Raw genomic sequence first — 16479 nt, 5'->3', positions numbered from 1 at the left:
AACTAACCTATGCAGAAAGAAATCAGAACAATGCTTGAGGGTTGAGGGGAGGATTAATTGAAAAGAAGCGCAGGGGAGGGGAATGCAAGTTGGTACAGCCACTTTGGAAAACAGTATGGAGGTCCCTTAAAAAGTTAAAAATTGAGCTACCCTATGATCCAGCAATTGCACTACTGGGTATTTACCCCAAAGATACAGACATAGTGAAGAGAAGGGCCATATGCACCCCAATGTTCATAGCAGCATTGTCCACGATAGCTAAATCGTGGAAGGAGCCGAGATGCCCTTCAACAGATGACTGGATTAAGAAGATGTGGTCCATACATACAATGGAATATTACTCAGCCATCAAAAAGAAAGATTTCTCAACATTTGCTGCACCATGGATGGGACTAGGGGAGATAATGCTAAGCGAAATAAGTCAAGCAGAGAAGACAATTATCATATGGTTTCACTCATTTATGGAACATAAGAAGTAGGAAGATTGGTAGGAGAAGAAAGGGAAGAAAGGGGGTGGTAAACAGAAGGGGGAATGAACCATGACAGACAATGGACTCTGGGAAACAAACTGAGGGCTTCGGGGCAGGGGGGAATGGGATAGGCTGGTGATGGGTATTAAGGAGGGCACGTATTGCATGGTGCACTGGGTGTTATACACAAGTAATGAATGATGGAACATTACATCAAAAACTAGGGATGTACTGTATGGTGACTAACATAATAAAAAATTATTATAAAAAAAAAGAAGCAGCGCAGGGGAACTTTCGGGGACATGACAGAAATGTTCTGTATTTTAATCAGAGTGATAGTTACATGGCATATATGTTTGTCAAACTGACCAAACTATAAATCTTATGCATTTTGTTGTATATAAGTTATGCCTCAATTTAAAAGAAAGAGTATTGATGGGGAAAAAATGTGGCACAAAAATTTCATTTGGTTAAAGTGTCCCATCATATAAGTCATAATTACCTGAATAAAATGTGAAGAATGTTAGGCAGGTAAAAAAAAAAAAAGTAACCAAAAGAAATTCTGACACATGCTACGACAGAGACAAACCTTGACGACATTATCCTAAGTGAAATAAGCTAGTCACAAAAAGACAGATACTGAATGATTCCACTTACATGAAGCATCTAGAGTAGTCAAATTTATAGAAACAGAAAGTAGAATGATAATTGCCAGGGACTGTAGAGGGGAATGGGATATAGTTTGGGAAGATGAAAAAGGTTCTAGAAGCAAATGATGGTGATGGTTGCACAACAATGTAAATGTATTTAATGCCATTGAACTGTAATACTTAAAAATGGTTAAAATGGTTAAATTTTGTTAGGTATATTTTACCACCAAAAAAACAAACAAACAAATATAAGATAAAAACTCCAAAATCCAATTAGTCTGCTTATCTGTTGCTTAGGTCTAAAGAACTGTGGAAATCTGTCTTGCTTGCATTCTTTAAAAAGACTCAGTTATTCCTTTCTGAATCCTTCCGGGTATGAGCCAAAGGCAAACAAGCTCTACATATTTCTCTCATTTTATTTTAAATCTTAGATCTATGGAGTTGTCACAACAAAAGTCAGTGATGTTTGTCTCCTTCAAAGCAGTGGTCCTTAATCGTTTAGGGGTTTACAGATGCTTCTGAAAAATCTAATAAAAGTCACAGGCACAAAAAATAGAAAAATCACAGGCAAGTCAGGCAGAAGGGTGGAAGTTTCAGCCCACCTTCCTCAGAAACATCCCACCCTAGTCTCCCGGGCCTCGGGACTATCTGCACACCCAGGCTGAATCCATCTGTCCACCTAGACAGAACCAGAATGCACTAGCACTACACACAACACTTACCTCATGCTGGGAATGGCATGGTAGCCCAATCGGAAGCGGAGTTTGCTGGACCCAGCGAAATCTGTGATCATCTTTTCCCCTACAGTGTGCATGTGTTTGAGGAGCTCAAGGTGTTCCCTGGTCACAGCCTTCAGACTGGAAATGGAAGCCCATGGTAAGACCAGCCAGTGGTAACGAGCCTTTGGGTATTTATCCTTAATCACCACCACCTGCTCATCTTTGTAAACCTAGCAGAGGGGCATAAGAGAAGGAAACAGACATCTACCACACATTCACTAACTCACTTAATTCCCAACACAATCTCATCTAAAAGGTTTCAGTATCCCAATTTTGTCAGATGAGAGCTGAGACTTGGGTGGGTGTCTTGCACAGTCACATAGTTAACAAAGTGGGAAGTCTAGGATTCTAAACCAGGTCTAGTTGACTCCAGAGTGTGTGTTTTCAATCACCACACTACAAAGAATACACAAAAAATGCACAGTATGAAACAGTTCCTAAGGATCTGATGTAACATCCCTGCAAGCATTAATTCAAATGCACCCTTCTCCACTCTAACCCAGTAGACTATGTGTCACAATCATGTGTTCCTAGAAGCCCTAACAGATCTGGCCCCTTGTCACCCAGGATGTAATTTAAGAAGAACTCAAAGACCCCTCCCAGGATTGATGCCTGATTATTTATCCCAGGGCAGCACAGTAACTACAGTCACAATATATTACCTGACACTCCCTTGAAAGAAACCCCACTAAGGTTAACATAACTTCCCTTAATAGCACCCAGAAGTTTAGGAGGAACAAGGAAGAAGGGAAATTCATTTGAAGAACTCAGCTTCTCTCCAAAGAATTTCAGCTGCTAACTTACTGACAATGGGAAAAGATAGCTGTTCTCACAAAATAGACCAACAAAACGAAACTCATTCAGAAGGACTGATCTCCTTTGCCTTCATTTGTAGTTATGACCTCTGTGGAGTAGTCACTTAAAACACGAAGTGTATTTCAATGCCAAAATTTTATTCTGACCTGCATTTTGGGATCCTGCATAGAGATTTTCAAGCCTTGACTCCAGTGACCCAATGATTCCTGAAACAAAAAGGGGCAATACAAATTGCCATGTTAATAGCTGTATTTGGCATTAGTTAATATTGTACGTCAGCTAAGCCCAACCATACTGAGTAATGAGATTAGTTATTAAGAATTAAGCTATACCCCTTTTACTCAATCGTTTGCCTTTATAACCTAAACAGGCTCCATTTTCTTCCTATACAGGATTCAGAGCGGTGTGTCTAGATGAAGGCTGGAGGTGCCCGAGTATCAACTGCATCTTCTTCGCCCTTCCCACTCCATCTACAGCCTAACTACATTTCCACTTTGACATCAGGATGTGAATCACATGATCTATGAACAGTGTTCCAATGCTAACCTTCTACAGATAAACACATGACTGACCCATTTTAGCAGTTCAGTGTCAAGTACACCGCCATTATCTCCCTGCCTTCAAGTGGCTTGCCTCAGGAATTCAAGAGAAAAGTACATGAAAGGACATTCACCCAAGTGATTGATGACACAAACAAGTGACTCTTTCATCATGGTTAATAAGCCTCGTCATGGTTAATAACCCCTTAAGCGTATCTGGGCTTTACAGTGTACAAAACAATCAAGCAGTCATTATATCTCATTTAATCTCCACATCATCTATCAAGCACACCACCCTCACCTTTCTGGTAGATGCATCTTTCCCCTTCTTTGAGGGCACAGAGGATTGGCTAGGGTCACTCCTAGGTTCCAGTCCTATACAGGACTCAGCTTCCTGGGCAGCATCCCTTTCTGTAGAATCACTGTTGCCTGACCTCTTTCTCTTCCTGTGTGTTTCTAGGCCAGGGCTCTCTGCCTCTTCCTCAAACTCTACAATATATGGATAAAGTTCATTCACCATGTGGAGAACCTGGCCAGGCTGCAGCTTCGCCTCTTGGTCCTTCCCAATTATGACTGAGTCAATGCTGGTGGGATTGACCCCTACCTATAGAAAAATCAGAAAATAATTACAATGATAGCAATACTACTATTAGCAGCATAGCCACTGCTATGTTAGCCTCTGACTGCATGCCAGGCCCCATGCTTAATGCTCACTTCCACATATGACAGAGAAGCTTCTATTAGCTGGCACAAACACTCTAAAATCAATAGCATAAGAAAATCATCAAGCACAAAACGGAAATCCAAATTACAAACACACATACCTGCTTCACCTTGACATATCCTTTGTTACACTCTGCTTTCAACTGTACTGAAAGAGATTTTAAAAAGTTAACCTAAATGCCACAAAGAACCAAGCCCTCGCTCCTATTCTCCCTGAGGACAATGAAGGCTTACTCCAGGAGGCAACTTGACAGGGGTTTCCTCAAAGGCCTATCAGCAAAACTTTCTGTTACACAGGTAGCTGGGCTCCAAATCCTTCCATAAAATGTCCACCAGCACACATACTCCCTTAGCTCCCGCTAATATCCCTACGAAGCAGCTTCACAGAATCCTCACAAGTCTCACTATTCCAGTGCCCTTGGCCCACTCAGGATCGCAGACTCTGCAGTCAGGCTCCTGGTTCATGATTAAATCAGGCTCCCACTATTTAATACAACTATGAGATGCCTTCAATAGAGAAAGGCAAAAGATACATTCCTGCAAAACAGAAGTTCAGCTGGCTTAGTAGGCAGAGTGAATATTCTAGAAAGAGGACTGCAGGAACAGAACAGTCCGAGCATATGTGGGAAGAAGTAACACTAAACACTTGTGTTCAGAGAAGTGAACAAAGTTTCTGGGGTGAGACACGGTGTACAGACCCCAGAGCTGCTCTCTAGGAAGGACAGGCAGAAGACAGGCTGACATACAAGTCCCTACAGTTGTTGTTATGAAAGGGGAGAGAGTGTCTGCTTCTGTATCTTGAACCTAGCCAGCTCAAGTATGGCTTTTTTTTTCCCCATTTAGATTAACTCATACGGGAAAAACCATAATCAGTACTGCAGACTCCAAGCACTGAGAAACTCTGCTATGGGGAACACACATGTGGGGCCTGACTGCAGTGAGCATGTCCAGAGTTTACATGTAAAAAATGAGGTACATGGTAAGGCTTTTTCCTAAGGACCTTCATTTCTTTAAATCCCAGGAAAGGCATTTCAAGAGCTAGATGCCCTTAGTCTTATAAAGATAACCCCCTCTGTGTGAGGCATTATGTAAAGGATGGAACTATAACATCACTTCTCAGACATGGCTTCAGTCTGGAGGTCCTAGAATTCAACTGTCTCACTGCCCAATGAGGACTCTCCCCGGACAAAGCAGGGTACAGCACTGAGGTCCACCACCCCATAGTAACAGGATGGAACCCGCCTATTCCCAACACTGAATATTAACCACTTCCAGAGGGTAGAATGTGGGGTGAACGGGTCCCTGGTGTTAGCTAAAAGAGCTCAGTTCCTGAGTTTTATTTACGGCAGACAAAAATAGCAATCTAGGAAATGTGCATCTTTGGTTATCATTATCCTGAGGAACAAAACACAGTAATCTGCACATTGCTATAACCAATTACCTTGCTGTCGAGAACATTTCTTGTCAATGATCTTGGTTTCTGGACCACGCCCAACCATGACTGCTTCCAAATGTGGAAGTTTGATTCGTTGGTGCCGGTTATCCTGTCTCACCAACCAGCACACCCGCATCATTACTCTGAGAGAAAAAACAGAAGAGAATCACTGGAAAAATTAGCACAAGTCCTCCAGGGCCACACCCCAGTACCACCACACATGCCATCTACCAGTGACTTCACCTAGGTCTCAATTTTCTCACCTGTAAAACATGATGATGACAGGACTCATGAGGCTGCTGTAAAATTAAATAAGATAATGTATATATTTACCTCTGTGCCTAAATCAGGCTAAGCAATCAAATATTTATGTTTATTGATATACTCTATGTGCTGACCATTAGCCTACACACTGAGGATAAAAGAATAATTAAACATTGTACCTATCCTTGAGGAGCCTGGAGTATAGTGGGGCAGACAGACTCATATGTCAATTATTACAATATAATGTGAAAGCACAATAAAAAGGGATTAACCAAATATGGCATTAGACCAGGGAAAGGAATAACTGACTCTTGTAAGGTACATCAAAAACAGCTTAATGAGGAAGGGATATTTATGCTGAGTTTTAAAGAATGAGAAGGAGTTTGCCTGGCAGAGAATTAAGGACATAAGAATAGAGGATGTTCTTCAGTCCACAGGCGTCTTTATGTGTATTAGGTTTCACTCCTTAATCATCATAACATTAGATGATTAGAACAATACATTTTATTGCCATCTACCAGAAGATTGTCATAATAAATATACAAACCTCCAGTGTCTAAAGTGTGAATGTGGCCCCTCTGTGCAATACACAAGCTGTACAACAGTGAAGGAACTGGTTTTCTTCTGAAAACAACCTTTAGGGGCACCTGGGTGGCTCAGTCGGTTAAACATCAACTCTTGATTCAACTCTTGATTTCAGCAGGTCATGATCTCAGGGCCATAAGATGTATGCATTGGGCTCTGTGCTCAGTGGGGCGTCTGCTTGAGATTCTCTCTCTCTGACCCTCCCCACCCACCCATCCCAATCACCGCTCCCTCTGATCGCACACGCTTTCTCTCTCTCTCCCAAATAATTAAATAAATCTTAAAAAGGAAGGAAGGAAGGAAGGAAGGAAGGAAGGAAGGAAGGAAGGAAGGAAGGAAGGAAGGAAGGAAACAAACAAACAACCTTCATGGCCACACAGGGTATAATGGAAGGGAAAGAGACAAGAAATTTGGGAGAGAGGTGAGGCCTGAACAAAGGCAGGGCAAGGGAATGGAAAGGAAGAAGATCCAGAAGAAATTGTGAAGGTAGACTTAATTACTGACTGTATTTGGGGAATGACAAAGGAGTAAAGGGAGACAGAAATCAAGACTTCTAACTTGGAAATAGCCATTAACCACAATGAGAAATAAACAAGGAGACATAATTTAAAGTTAAATGGCAGATGAAGAAGGGATGATTTCTGATTGAAACACAATTAGATTAAGATCCACAGGTCAGGGGCACCTGGGTGGCTCAGTCGTTAAGCGTCTGCCTTCAGCTCAGGGTGTGATCGCGGGGTCCTGGGATCGAGCCCCACATCAGGCTCCTCTGCTGGGAGCCTGCTTCTTCCTCTCCCATTCCCCCTGCCTGTGTTCCCTCTCTCACTGGCTGTCTCTCTCTTTGTCAAATAAATAAATAAAATCTTGGAAAAAAAAAAAAAGATCCACAGGTCAAGGTAGAATATATGGGTAGAAAGCTCAGGGAGAGGAATGGGCTGAATGTATATATTTGAGAGGCATCAACGTGTCAGAGAAGGTGAGGCAAAGAGAGAGCATGAGATCACCCAGAGAGGGAGAGCAGGGAATTATGGGCAGGGACAGGACTAGGATCTTTGGGATGCCTCCAGAAACTTATCTTTCAAGCCTCCAATACCCTCTTTTTGAGAAACGTGCCCTGCAGCACTTATCAGGCCCTCTGCACAAGCTTTGTGTCCAAAGGGAAGAAAAAAGGAACAAGAATTTTAAAAATCAAAGTTTCATTACCATCTGCAAAGAAAGGATAATGCAAAGGAACAGTGAGCAAATGAGTGCTGAGTTGTTGCAAAGTCACAGAAACTCGATCAGTCAGGAAACCACCCAATTGAAAAGGTCGAGAGGCCTGGTAAGGAAGAAAATAAGTGGGAAGGGACACTTCAATTTTAAAAGCACAAGTGCCAGGGACACCTGGCTGGCTCAGTCTGAAGAGCTTAGGACTCTTGATCTCCAGGTCATGAGTTCAAGCCCCACACTGGGCGTGGAGATTACATAAATAAATAAAACTTAAAAAAAAAAAAAAAGGGACAAGTGACAACACAGATTTCAGCAATGAGGGGTAGAAAGCAGACCTTGTTGGTTGACCCAGAGGAGCTGCCCCAGAGAATCACCAAAAAATGGCAGAGGTATTGAACACTAGGCTGAAAAGTTTAGACTTAACAATCAACAAGAGACAACTGCCAAGTTATTGAGCTGCACAGCAAAGTGAAACAACAGCTGTGTAGGCAGGCTGGAGTGGAGAAGTCTAGACTCAGAGATTAGTCACAAGGCTGTCAACATAATGACCAGAGTGAGGTCCAAAAGTTCAGCAGGTCCTTGTGAAGGAGTGGATGCAAGAGCAGGGAGACTCAGCTGTAACCCTAAAATCCTAAATCTGGAGCCTCAAATGATGATACTGCTACAGGCAAGTCCCACTTTTAAACGCTATGTGTTCAGAGGGGCATCTGTTTGCACTTGCTGGAAACTGATGAATGAGCAGGTAATGGACTGAGAAGTGAAGCATGTCTTCATCAGGCCTTGGGAAATAAGTCATGGTGATTGACTACTCACAGTAATAACAAAAGAAATCTGGAGAGAGCACAGTTTGAGCAGGGAAAGGAAGGAATCTGATGGACGCTGAGAACATGGGTGGCTGTTGCAGCATAATAGGAACTACCCCTCCTGCCCTATACACACACACTCATTCCCACCAAAGTTCTCAAGTTATGATGTTCCTATTTACTACTTCTTGAGCAGCTAAAGCAGTGACTGCACAATGTTTATGCAACTAACCTTCAGCAACATTTTGGCCCATTTTAGCCTCCAGTTCCAATTTCTAGGAATGAAGCACTTTAAAATACGGGGAGTACAATGATAGGTGCTCCTGAATCTTTAAAATAGTCCATCCAATAAAACTCCATGAACTGCAAGTTCTATGACAGAAGTCAAGCCCATTTTTTGCTTACCAATATATCTCCAGCACTTAATACTTGGATATGAGAACACAATAAATATTTGCAAGTGAATCACCAGATGATAATCCTATCCAGGTTCTCCTCCCTTCCTTCTCTTTCCCCTGCTTTGGCTCCTCTTCTTATATGGTCCTTTGTTCCTCTCTTTGGGCAATCCCATCCTCACATCTATGCAAAAACTCCCTACTTTTCATTCCAGTTGTAGGGACTGGTCAGGAAAAAATTCTGGTTATATCTTAAGGAACCAAAGTGATCTGATAGGCCACACAAGTCCAGCAATCTGATAGCATGGAACAGTGCTGTCCAACAGAATTTTTTGCAATGATGGAAGTGTTGTAAACCTCACTGTCTAATAATGTAACCACCATGTGACAATCAAGCTTCTGAAATGTAGCTAGTGCAACAGAGGAACTAAAGTTCTTAGATTTTTTCTTAAACTTACATTTAAATAGCTACATGTGGCTGATGGCTGCTACCATGATATCCAACCCAGTCCCAGAAATTTGCCCAAACTGATAAGTCCCAAATTCCTCGGGCTTTAGGTTAAGACCCTCATTCTCTAACCCCACAAAGGTTACTTTTGTCACCTTCTACTTGCTTTCATAGAACTAGCCCACACTTCCCTTCCCCCAGAATCACATACGTTTATTCTTACAAATACATCTCTCAGATATGATGTACTGAGTCACGTCTCCCAAGTAAGTCATTCTTAATATGATCTCCTGGCATTGGATTATACCCTTTCCTGCTTCCTAGAATCCCAAATCCTTCTCAATTTCCAAGTCCCACCTCCTCCAGGGAGGCCTTCACTGGACTATCTTGTCTTCTCTACATCTTGCCATAAGGTGCAGTCACTTTATCTTCACGGTTCCCTGAAAATTAAATGTGGGTGTAATTCTACTCTCCAAATGAGATTATAATCTCCTTGTAAACAGCCTGTATCACTACCTATCCATACAGAAAATTCAGGTCTCTAGAAGATCACGGCCCTGGGCTAGGCCTGGCCTTAGACTTCTGGATAACCTCTGGTGTTCAGCATGCCTTTATCTAGTGCATACTATCTGCTAGGCACTTGTTAAATATCTTACTTTTATCATCTCATTTAATTTTCCCAGCAACTCTCATTCTAAGGAAGAGAAAATTTAAGGCTTAAGAAAAAACAGGTAACCTATTTTTAGTTTGGCATAACCAATGTGTGCCAGAGATAGGCTTTGAATCAATCTTAAAGAATGGGTTCTTAATCACTACACCATATACCTTTGCCTTCACTCATTTGATCATTCAATTAAAATTACTACATGCCGGGGCACCTCAGTGGTACAGTCAGTTAAGTGTCTGACTCATGGTTTTGGCTCAGGTGGTGATCTCAGGATCATGAGATCGAGCCCCATGTCGGGCTCTGTGCTCAGCATGGAATCTGCTTGAGATTCTCTCTCCCTCTCCCCCCACCCCTCCCACTCGTGCTCTCTAAAATAAATAAATAAATATTTTAAAAAGATGGACTACATGCCTACTATGTGCCTTGTGCTATTCTAGTACTGAGAATAAAGAAATAATATATCTCACTCATATAATGCAGGTGTAATATACCATGCCTGCCTTCAAAAGGCTCAGAGTCTTGTGGGGGAGAGAGACACAAAAACATTTATAATAAATGTAGTAAGTAAATGATTGGTCTGTGCAGATTATCATGGGAGCACAAGGCTGGAGTACCCAACCCAGACTTGGAGAAAGGAGATGTCAAGGAAGATTTCCTATAGGAGTTAGACCTAAAATGAGTCCTATATATAAACGATGTGAACTAGGTGAAAGGGTCATCCTAATGAGGCAAGAAGGAAGTGGATAAAGGAAACAGGGAGAAGATTCAAGTCAAAGGGAATAGGAAGGGCAATGCACAGAGAAATAACAGCGTGCACATGAAGAAGCAGTTCGGTGTTGCTGCAACCTAAAACATGAGGCAAGAAAGAGGCTAGAGACACAGGCAGGTCCAGAATAAGCAGAGCCCTGGCTGAGAAGCTCAAACTTCAGAAGTTCCACTGGATTTTTCAACGTCATAAACAACAAATATTTGCTAAATGAATAAGAAAAAAGATCAGATGAATGGACAGTATTAAGCAGGACTTTAACACAGATCTGTGTCAAAGATCATTCGGGGGAAGAGGGTAAGTGTTACTTACAAAACCTCGTGTGAGCAGACACATGGGGAACAGGACTGGAGGTGGGGAAATCAGTCAGAAGGCCATCATATTCCAGATGAAAGATGATGGTGCCTAAAGTAGTTCAATAGTAGGGATGAAGAATATAACACAGATTTGAGAAAGATTTGGGGGGTAAAATCATCAGGACTTAGTGATCTATGTGATGAGAGCAAGTTCAGGGAAGACACTGAGTTCAGTTTCAAGTTTGTGAATTTTCAACTGTCTGTGGGACTTGTAGGCAGAGCTGTCTAGCAGGGTGGTCAGAGGTGAGGGTGAAACTCAGAAAAAAAGGTCTGACAACTTTGATTTGGGAGCATGTAGAAGGGAGTTAAGCCAAGCCAACTGATGTGCTCACTAATGCAGTGTATACAGAACAAAAAGAGCAGTGGGCCAAAGTCACAAGCCTTGCAAATACCCATTTTAGGGGAGGAAGAAAAAAGACTATGCACAGGAGAAATGGCTGGTGAGAGAGACACATGGAGAAACAGCTAGAATGTAAGCTCCTTACACAGAGGCACTTTGTCTTCCTCATCTCTGTATCATAAATGTTTGTTAAATAAATCAGCTGAGGGGCGCCTGGGTGGCGCAGTCGTTAAGCGTCTGCCTTCGGCTCAGGGCGTGATCCCGGAGTTCCGGGATCGAGTCCCACATCGGGCTCCTCCGCTGGGAGCCTGCTTCTCCCTCTCCCACTCCCCTGCTGTGTTCCCTCTCTCGCTGGCTGTCTCTCTGTCACATAAATAAATCTTTAAAAAAATAAAATAAAATAAAATAAATCAGCGGAATGTATTGTCCTGTAAAGCAAAGCAGTAGGGGAGTGAGAGTTTCAAAAGCAGCAAAGGGATCCAAAAGTGACTAAAAAATGTCTATCTGGTTTGATAATCAATTACTGTGACCTTAAGGTTAAAATTTCAGGGGAATGATAGGTCCGAAAGCTAGACTGCAGAAAGGAGTGAAAGGTGAGGAAATGAGAGACAGAATTTAGAATACTCTTTAAAATAGTTTGGATAAGAAAGGGAATAGAGTTACTGGATGACAGCTAAAGGAAGGATGGATCACTAAGACTTCCTTTCTTTCTAGCTTGGGGGGTTATGGGGCAGGTGACCAGGGATCTAAGAAATCTGACATATTTTTATACGACTAGGACATAGACAGGGGCAGAAAAGACAAACGAAAACAAGGTCTCATAGGTGAAAGTATAAAAGAAAGGTAAGAAGCAAAGACACAGGGTTTCTCTTTGACCAGGACAGAGTGAAGGAAAGTGTAAGTCTAGATGATTTTTTTAAGGAGGGAAAGCAGGGGCAAAAATTTGAGGGAAACCATCTGAGGACCTCAATTCTCTCCATAAAACAGTAGGTAGGAGTGAAGTGTTTGGGAGCTTAATGAACAGAAGAAAAAAATCAATGTAACATAGTGGATAACATTCGGGCCTCTTAAGTTCAACTGCTTGAGTTCAAATCATGACTCCATAACCCACCCACTGTGTGACCTGACGCCAATTTTTTAACCAAACCTTTATTTCTTCAGCTGTAAAACAACGTTAAGAATTCTCTACAACACAGGGTTGTCACAAGGACTGAATGCGGAAGTGCGCAGGCAAAGCTCAGCATCTGGCAAAAAGCAAGCATTCAACACTATTAGCACTGGTTAAGAGTGAAGACAGGATAAAAGCAGGAGCTAAGGATATGTAAAAAGATCATCCCACAGCACTGAATGTGCAACTAAGGTGGAAGGGCACAAACCTGTATTGTGTCCCCACACGGACCGTCTTGTCTCAAGTATTCTAACGATTCCCAATAAAAGTAAGATTCCCCAAAGGCTCTAAACCTAGACCACATTAATTCCAAATGGAAATTATATCCCTGCTTTATTGAACCACTATCACGGACTGCATGAGAAAAAGCTTGCTTCTTCTGGCCCTCCTCTTAGCCCTGTTGAGGATGACGTGAAGATCCCTCAAGTTCCTTTCAGGAAGCGTTTCTAGAGGAAACAATGCCCATACTGACAAGCTGAGCCGCCTCCTTGGACTGGACAGTGCCCACTCTCTCAAATCTTTTTTCTGCTTGTGTTGTGACCAGGGGCGGCGGGGGGGGGGGGTGTGCGGGGGGGGGGGGTGAACGAACGTGAAGTGGGACGGCGACCAACGTGAGAGCCTCTGAAAAACGGGCCAAGGGAGCTTGAGCAAAGTGAGACGCCGAGAGCCCGAGGACGGAACAAAGCCTGACGAGAAAGAAGCCATAAATGCGTTATTCAAGGAACATCACTCAAGGGCAGTAATGGCCCCGGTCCAGGGCCCACAGCCACGGTTTTCCCCCCGGCCAGCAGAGGAGGTAGGCCGACAACCGCCTTACCTAGAGACGGCGGAGACAGACACGCTCAAGTCACTCTTCAGAGCCGCACCACTTCCGGCGCTGTGTGATGACGTCATGAGGCAAGCCTGCGAGCAACCAGCGACGTCACAAGTGCCTGTCTAAAGATTGGCTGAAAGGGTCTCTCCCAATGCCCGATCGGGAAGCGTGGGCCCCGATTGGTCCCTCCTGGCCGAGAACGTAGGGCGATTTCTAGCAATGAGCAGTTTCGTTCCGAGATCTTCTTCCCTGTCACCACGTCTTGAGTCCGGAGAGACCTCCCCCTGCTGTCCCCCCTGTGGCCGTTTCTAGGCAACTGTGCAGTGCCTTGACACTCCCTTTGTTAGTAGAAGCTCGCTACCTTTAATGCCATCTTTTCCGCCGTAGAAAGTACCTGCTGTGGCATTGTTTTTCTGCCCTCTTTCAAAACTGCAATCGACTCTCTTTTCTCTGGGGAGAAAGGGCTGGAGGGGCTTAAGGTGGGGAAACCTGATAAGATTGTTTTTTGGTGTTTTTTTTTTCCATTATAATCTTTTATTTAGAATTGCATGTAACTCATTTGTGTTGTTGGGTTTTGTACTGATGCATGTATGCCCTGAGGTGCATCCTTATGAGTGAAGAAAATAAATAAGAGGATTTTCAATAGATCTAAGAAAGGTTAATCCTTTTCAACTGAAAATCTCCTATCTTTGCTTAGTGGATTTGGGTCTCCCTGAAGTGAAATACTTTTTCCTCAATGCATACATTGTAACTACCTTTTATTTCAGGTAAAGAATGTGAAGGTGGAATTTGAGGGATGTTAATTTTTTTTGGTGTTATTTTTTTATAGTAATTTTTTATTATATTATTGTTTTCATGCTGTCTTTACTAAATGAACTGGCTGACAAGCAATTAGGGGGGAGAGAAGCAGCAGGCTGCTTGTGTGAGATGGGTTTACCGATTTTTATAGCGATTCCAGGATATTCCCTAAGAGTCATATATTCCAATTATTCGAAGGCATTCTGGCAGATGGAAAAATTCCTATCTTGTGGGTGAAGGCATAGTTTATAATTTTTCTCAAAACTAAATAAAAACTGAGCCTTAAGGAGTCACATTTCTTGATCAAGATGGAATATTATTTCCTTCCATAGAAAAGCAGAGTTAAGATAGAGATACCAGAGCTATCAAAATAGGGTGGGAGAATCTTCCAGGAAACACAGAGAAGAGACTTCCTCTTTTTAGCAGTGAAGATGCAGGTTTATATTAGGGTCACACCAGGAAGTAGGGGAGCACAGGAAGCATCTTAGCGGCCACACAGCCTTCATGGTTGTGGAATGTGATTCACACTACTGGAGGTAAAATGAGGTAGCTCTGGTCACCTGACCAGTTCCCTCAGAATTAAGCTTCTCTTAGCCTCTGCTTCTACCTGACCTGCCTTAGTGTGTCTTGCATTCAAAATTGATTGGATTATTCTAATTGGGTTGTTTACTGTATATTGTGCAAAATTGGGCAGTTTCCATGCCCAGCCTACTAGGTCTAGCCCTTTGTCTATAGCATATTACTGGCCAGAGAAGTAGGGTCACATGGCACAAGGGCATGACAAACAGTTAAGACTTTCACAGACCCCAGAACCAAAAATGTATCACAAACAGATACACAGAAATTAATAAAAAGCCACTAATGTCGTGGCCCTTAAAGTGTAATCCTTAGATCAGTAGCAGTAGCCTCACAACACCAATGAACTTGTTAGAAATGCAAATTCTCACGCCTCACCCCAGGCTTACTAATTCAGAAACTTTGGGGGTGTGGCCCAGCAATCTGTTTTAACAAGCCCACCAGGTTATCCTGATGCATGATCAAGTTAGAGATTCAAGTTAGGAAGGCAAAGACTTCAAACTGTACATCATGATAAATGTGTTTTGTTGGCCTGCTCAAGGCTTTTGGGGTTTTATTTCCTTTTTCAAATTCAAAAAAAATTATTTTTAATTGTGGCGAAATACACATAAAACTTATAAGCCATTTTTAAGTATACAGCTCAGTAGTGTTAAGTATATTCACATTGTACTGAATTTATCTCCAGAACCATTTAATCTTGCAAAACTGAAACTATGTGTTAACTCTGTTTCCCCTTCCTCCAGCCCTTGACAACCACCAATTTACTTTCAGTTTCCAGGAGTTCGACCACTCTAGATACTGCACATAAGTGAAATCATGTAGTAGTCGTCTTTCTGTGACTGGCTTATTTCATTTAGCATAATGTCTTCCCATTTCATTACTTGTAATGTGTCAAAACTTTTTTATTTTAAGGCTAAATAACACCCTGTTGCATGTATACACCACACTTCATTTACGACTGACTTGTCTGTCAGTAGATGTTTGGATTGCTCCCATCTTATGGCTATTATGAATAATGCTGCTATGAACATTATTGTGCAAATACCTCTTCAAGATCCTGCCTTCAATTCTTTTGGATATATACCCCAAAGTGGGATTGGTGGGTCATATGATAATTCTATTTTTTATATTTGAGGAACCACCTACTGTTTTCCATAGCAGCTGCTCCATTTTACATTGGACATAAGGGTTCCAATTTTTTCACATCCTTGATAACACTTGTTATTTTCTGGTTTGGATTTTGTTGGTTTTTTTTTTAATAGCAGTCATCCTAATGGGTATGAGGTGATATCTCATTGTGGCCTTGATTTGCATTTCTCTAATGATTAGTAACATTGAACACTTTTTCATATGTTCATTGGCCATTTTTATATCTTCTTTGGAGAAATGTCTATTCAAGTCCTTTGCTCATTTTTTTTTCTTTTTGGGCCCCCATTTTTAAATCAAGTGATTTTGTTGTTGTTGCACTGTAGAAGTTCTTTTTATATTCTAGATATTAATCCACTGTCAGATGTAGGATTTACAACTATTTTTCCCCACTTCATAGACTGACTTTTCATTCCATTAATTGTGCCCTTTGATGCAAAGAAATTTTTAATTCTGATGTTGTCCAATGATCTATTTTTACTTTTGCTGCCTGTGCTTTTGGTATCACATCCAAGAAATCATTGGAAGCTTTTCCCATTTTATAGTTTTAGGTCTTATATTTGGATCTTTGATCCATTTGGTCATTTTTTTATATGCTGTAAGGGAAGGGTCCAACTTCATCCTTTTGAATGTGGATATCCAGTTTTCCTAACACCATCTGTTGAAATATTGTCTTTTCCCTATTGCATGGTCTTGAAATCTTTGTTGAAAATCATTTGGCCATATATGCAA

The 16479-nt window shown here is 41.9% G+C and overlaps 1 protein-coding gene across 8 annotated transcripts in view; it reads right to left on the bottom strand.

Annotated features, from left to right (window-relative positions):
• Window positions 1-13310, bottom strand: part of APTX (aprataxin) — a 39264-nt gene extending 25954 nt beyond the window's left edge. For 2 of the 8 annotated variants that reach the window (XM_045780394.2, XM_045780395.2), the window contains exons 1-7: window positions 13231-13290; window positions 5676-5711; window positions 5419-5555; window positions 4079-4125; window positions 3556-3858; window positions 2862-2921; window positions 1843-2069 (exon numbers count right to left, since the gene is read on the bottom strand). In XM_045780394.2, the coding sequence (XP_045636350.1) occupies window positions 1843-2069; window positions 2862-2921; window positions 3556-3858; window positions 4079-4125; window positions 5419-5555; window positions 5676-5704 (803 nt within the window). In that variant the 5' untranslated portion in view covers window positions 5705-5711; window positions 13231-13290. Of the gene's footprint in view, window positions 1-1842; window positions 2070-2861; window positions 2922-3555; window positions 3859-4078; window positions 4126-5418; window positions 5558-5675; window positions 5712-13230 lie in introns of those variants that run through there. The other 6 variants (XR_006776597.2, XM_045780393.2, XM_045780396.2 and 3 more) reach the window with 6 other exon arrangements.
• Window positions 13311-16479: the final 3169 nt, after the last annotated feature.

The sequence above is a fragment of the Ursus americanus genome, chromosome 18 (genome assembly GCF_024610735.1).
Source record: "Ursus americanus isolate L20-20 chromosome 18, mUrsAme1.1.p, whole genome shotgun sequence".
Classification (NCBI taxonomy): domain Eukaryota; kingdom Metazoa; phylum Chordata; class Mammalia; order Carnivora; family Ursidae; genus Ursus; species Ursus americanus.
This window is presented reverse-complemented; position numbering and strand designations above follow the sequence as displayed.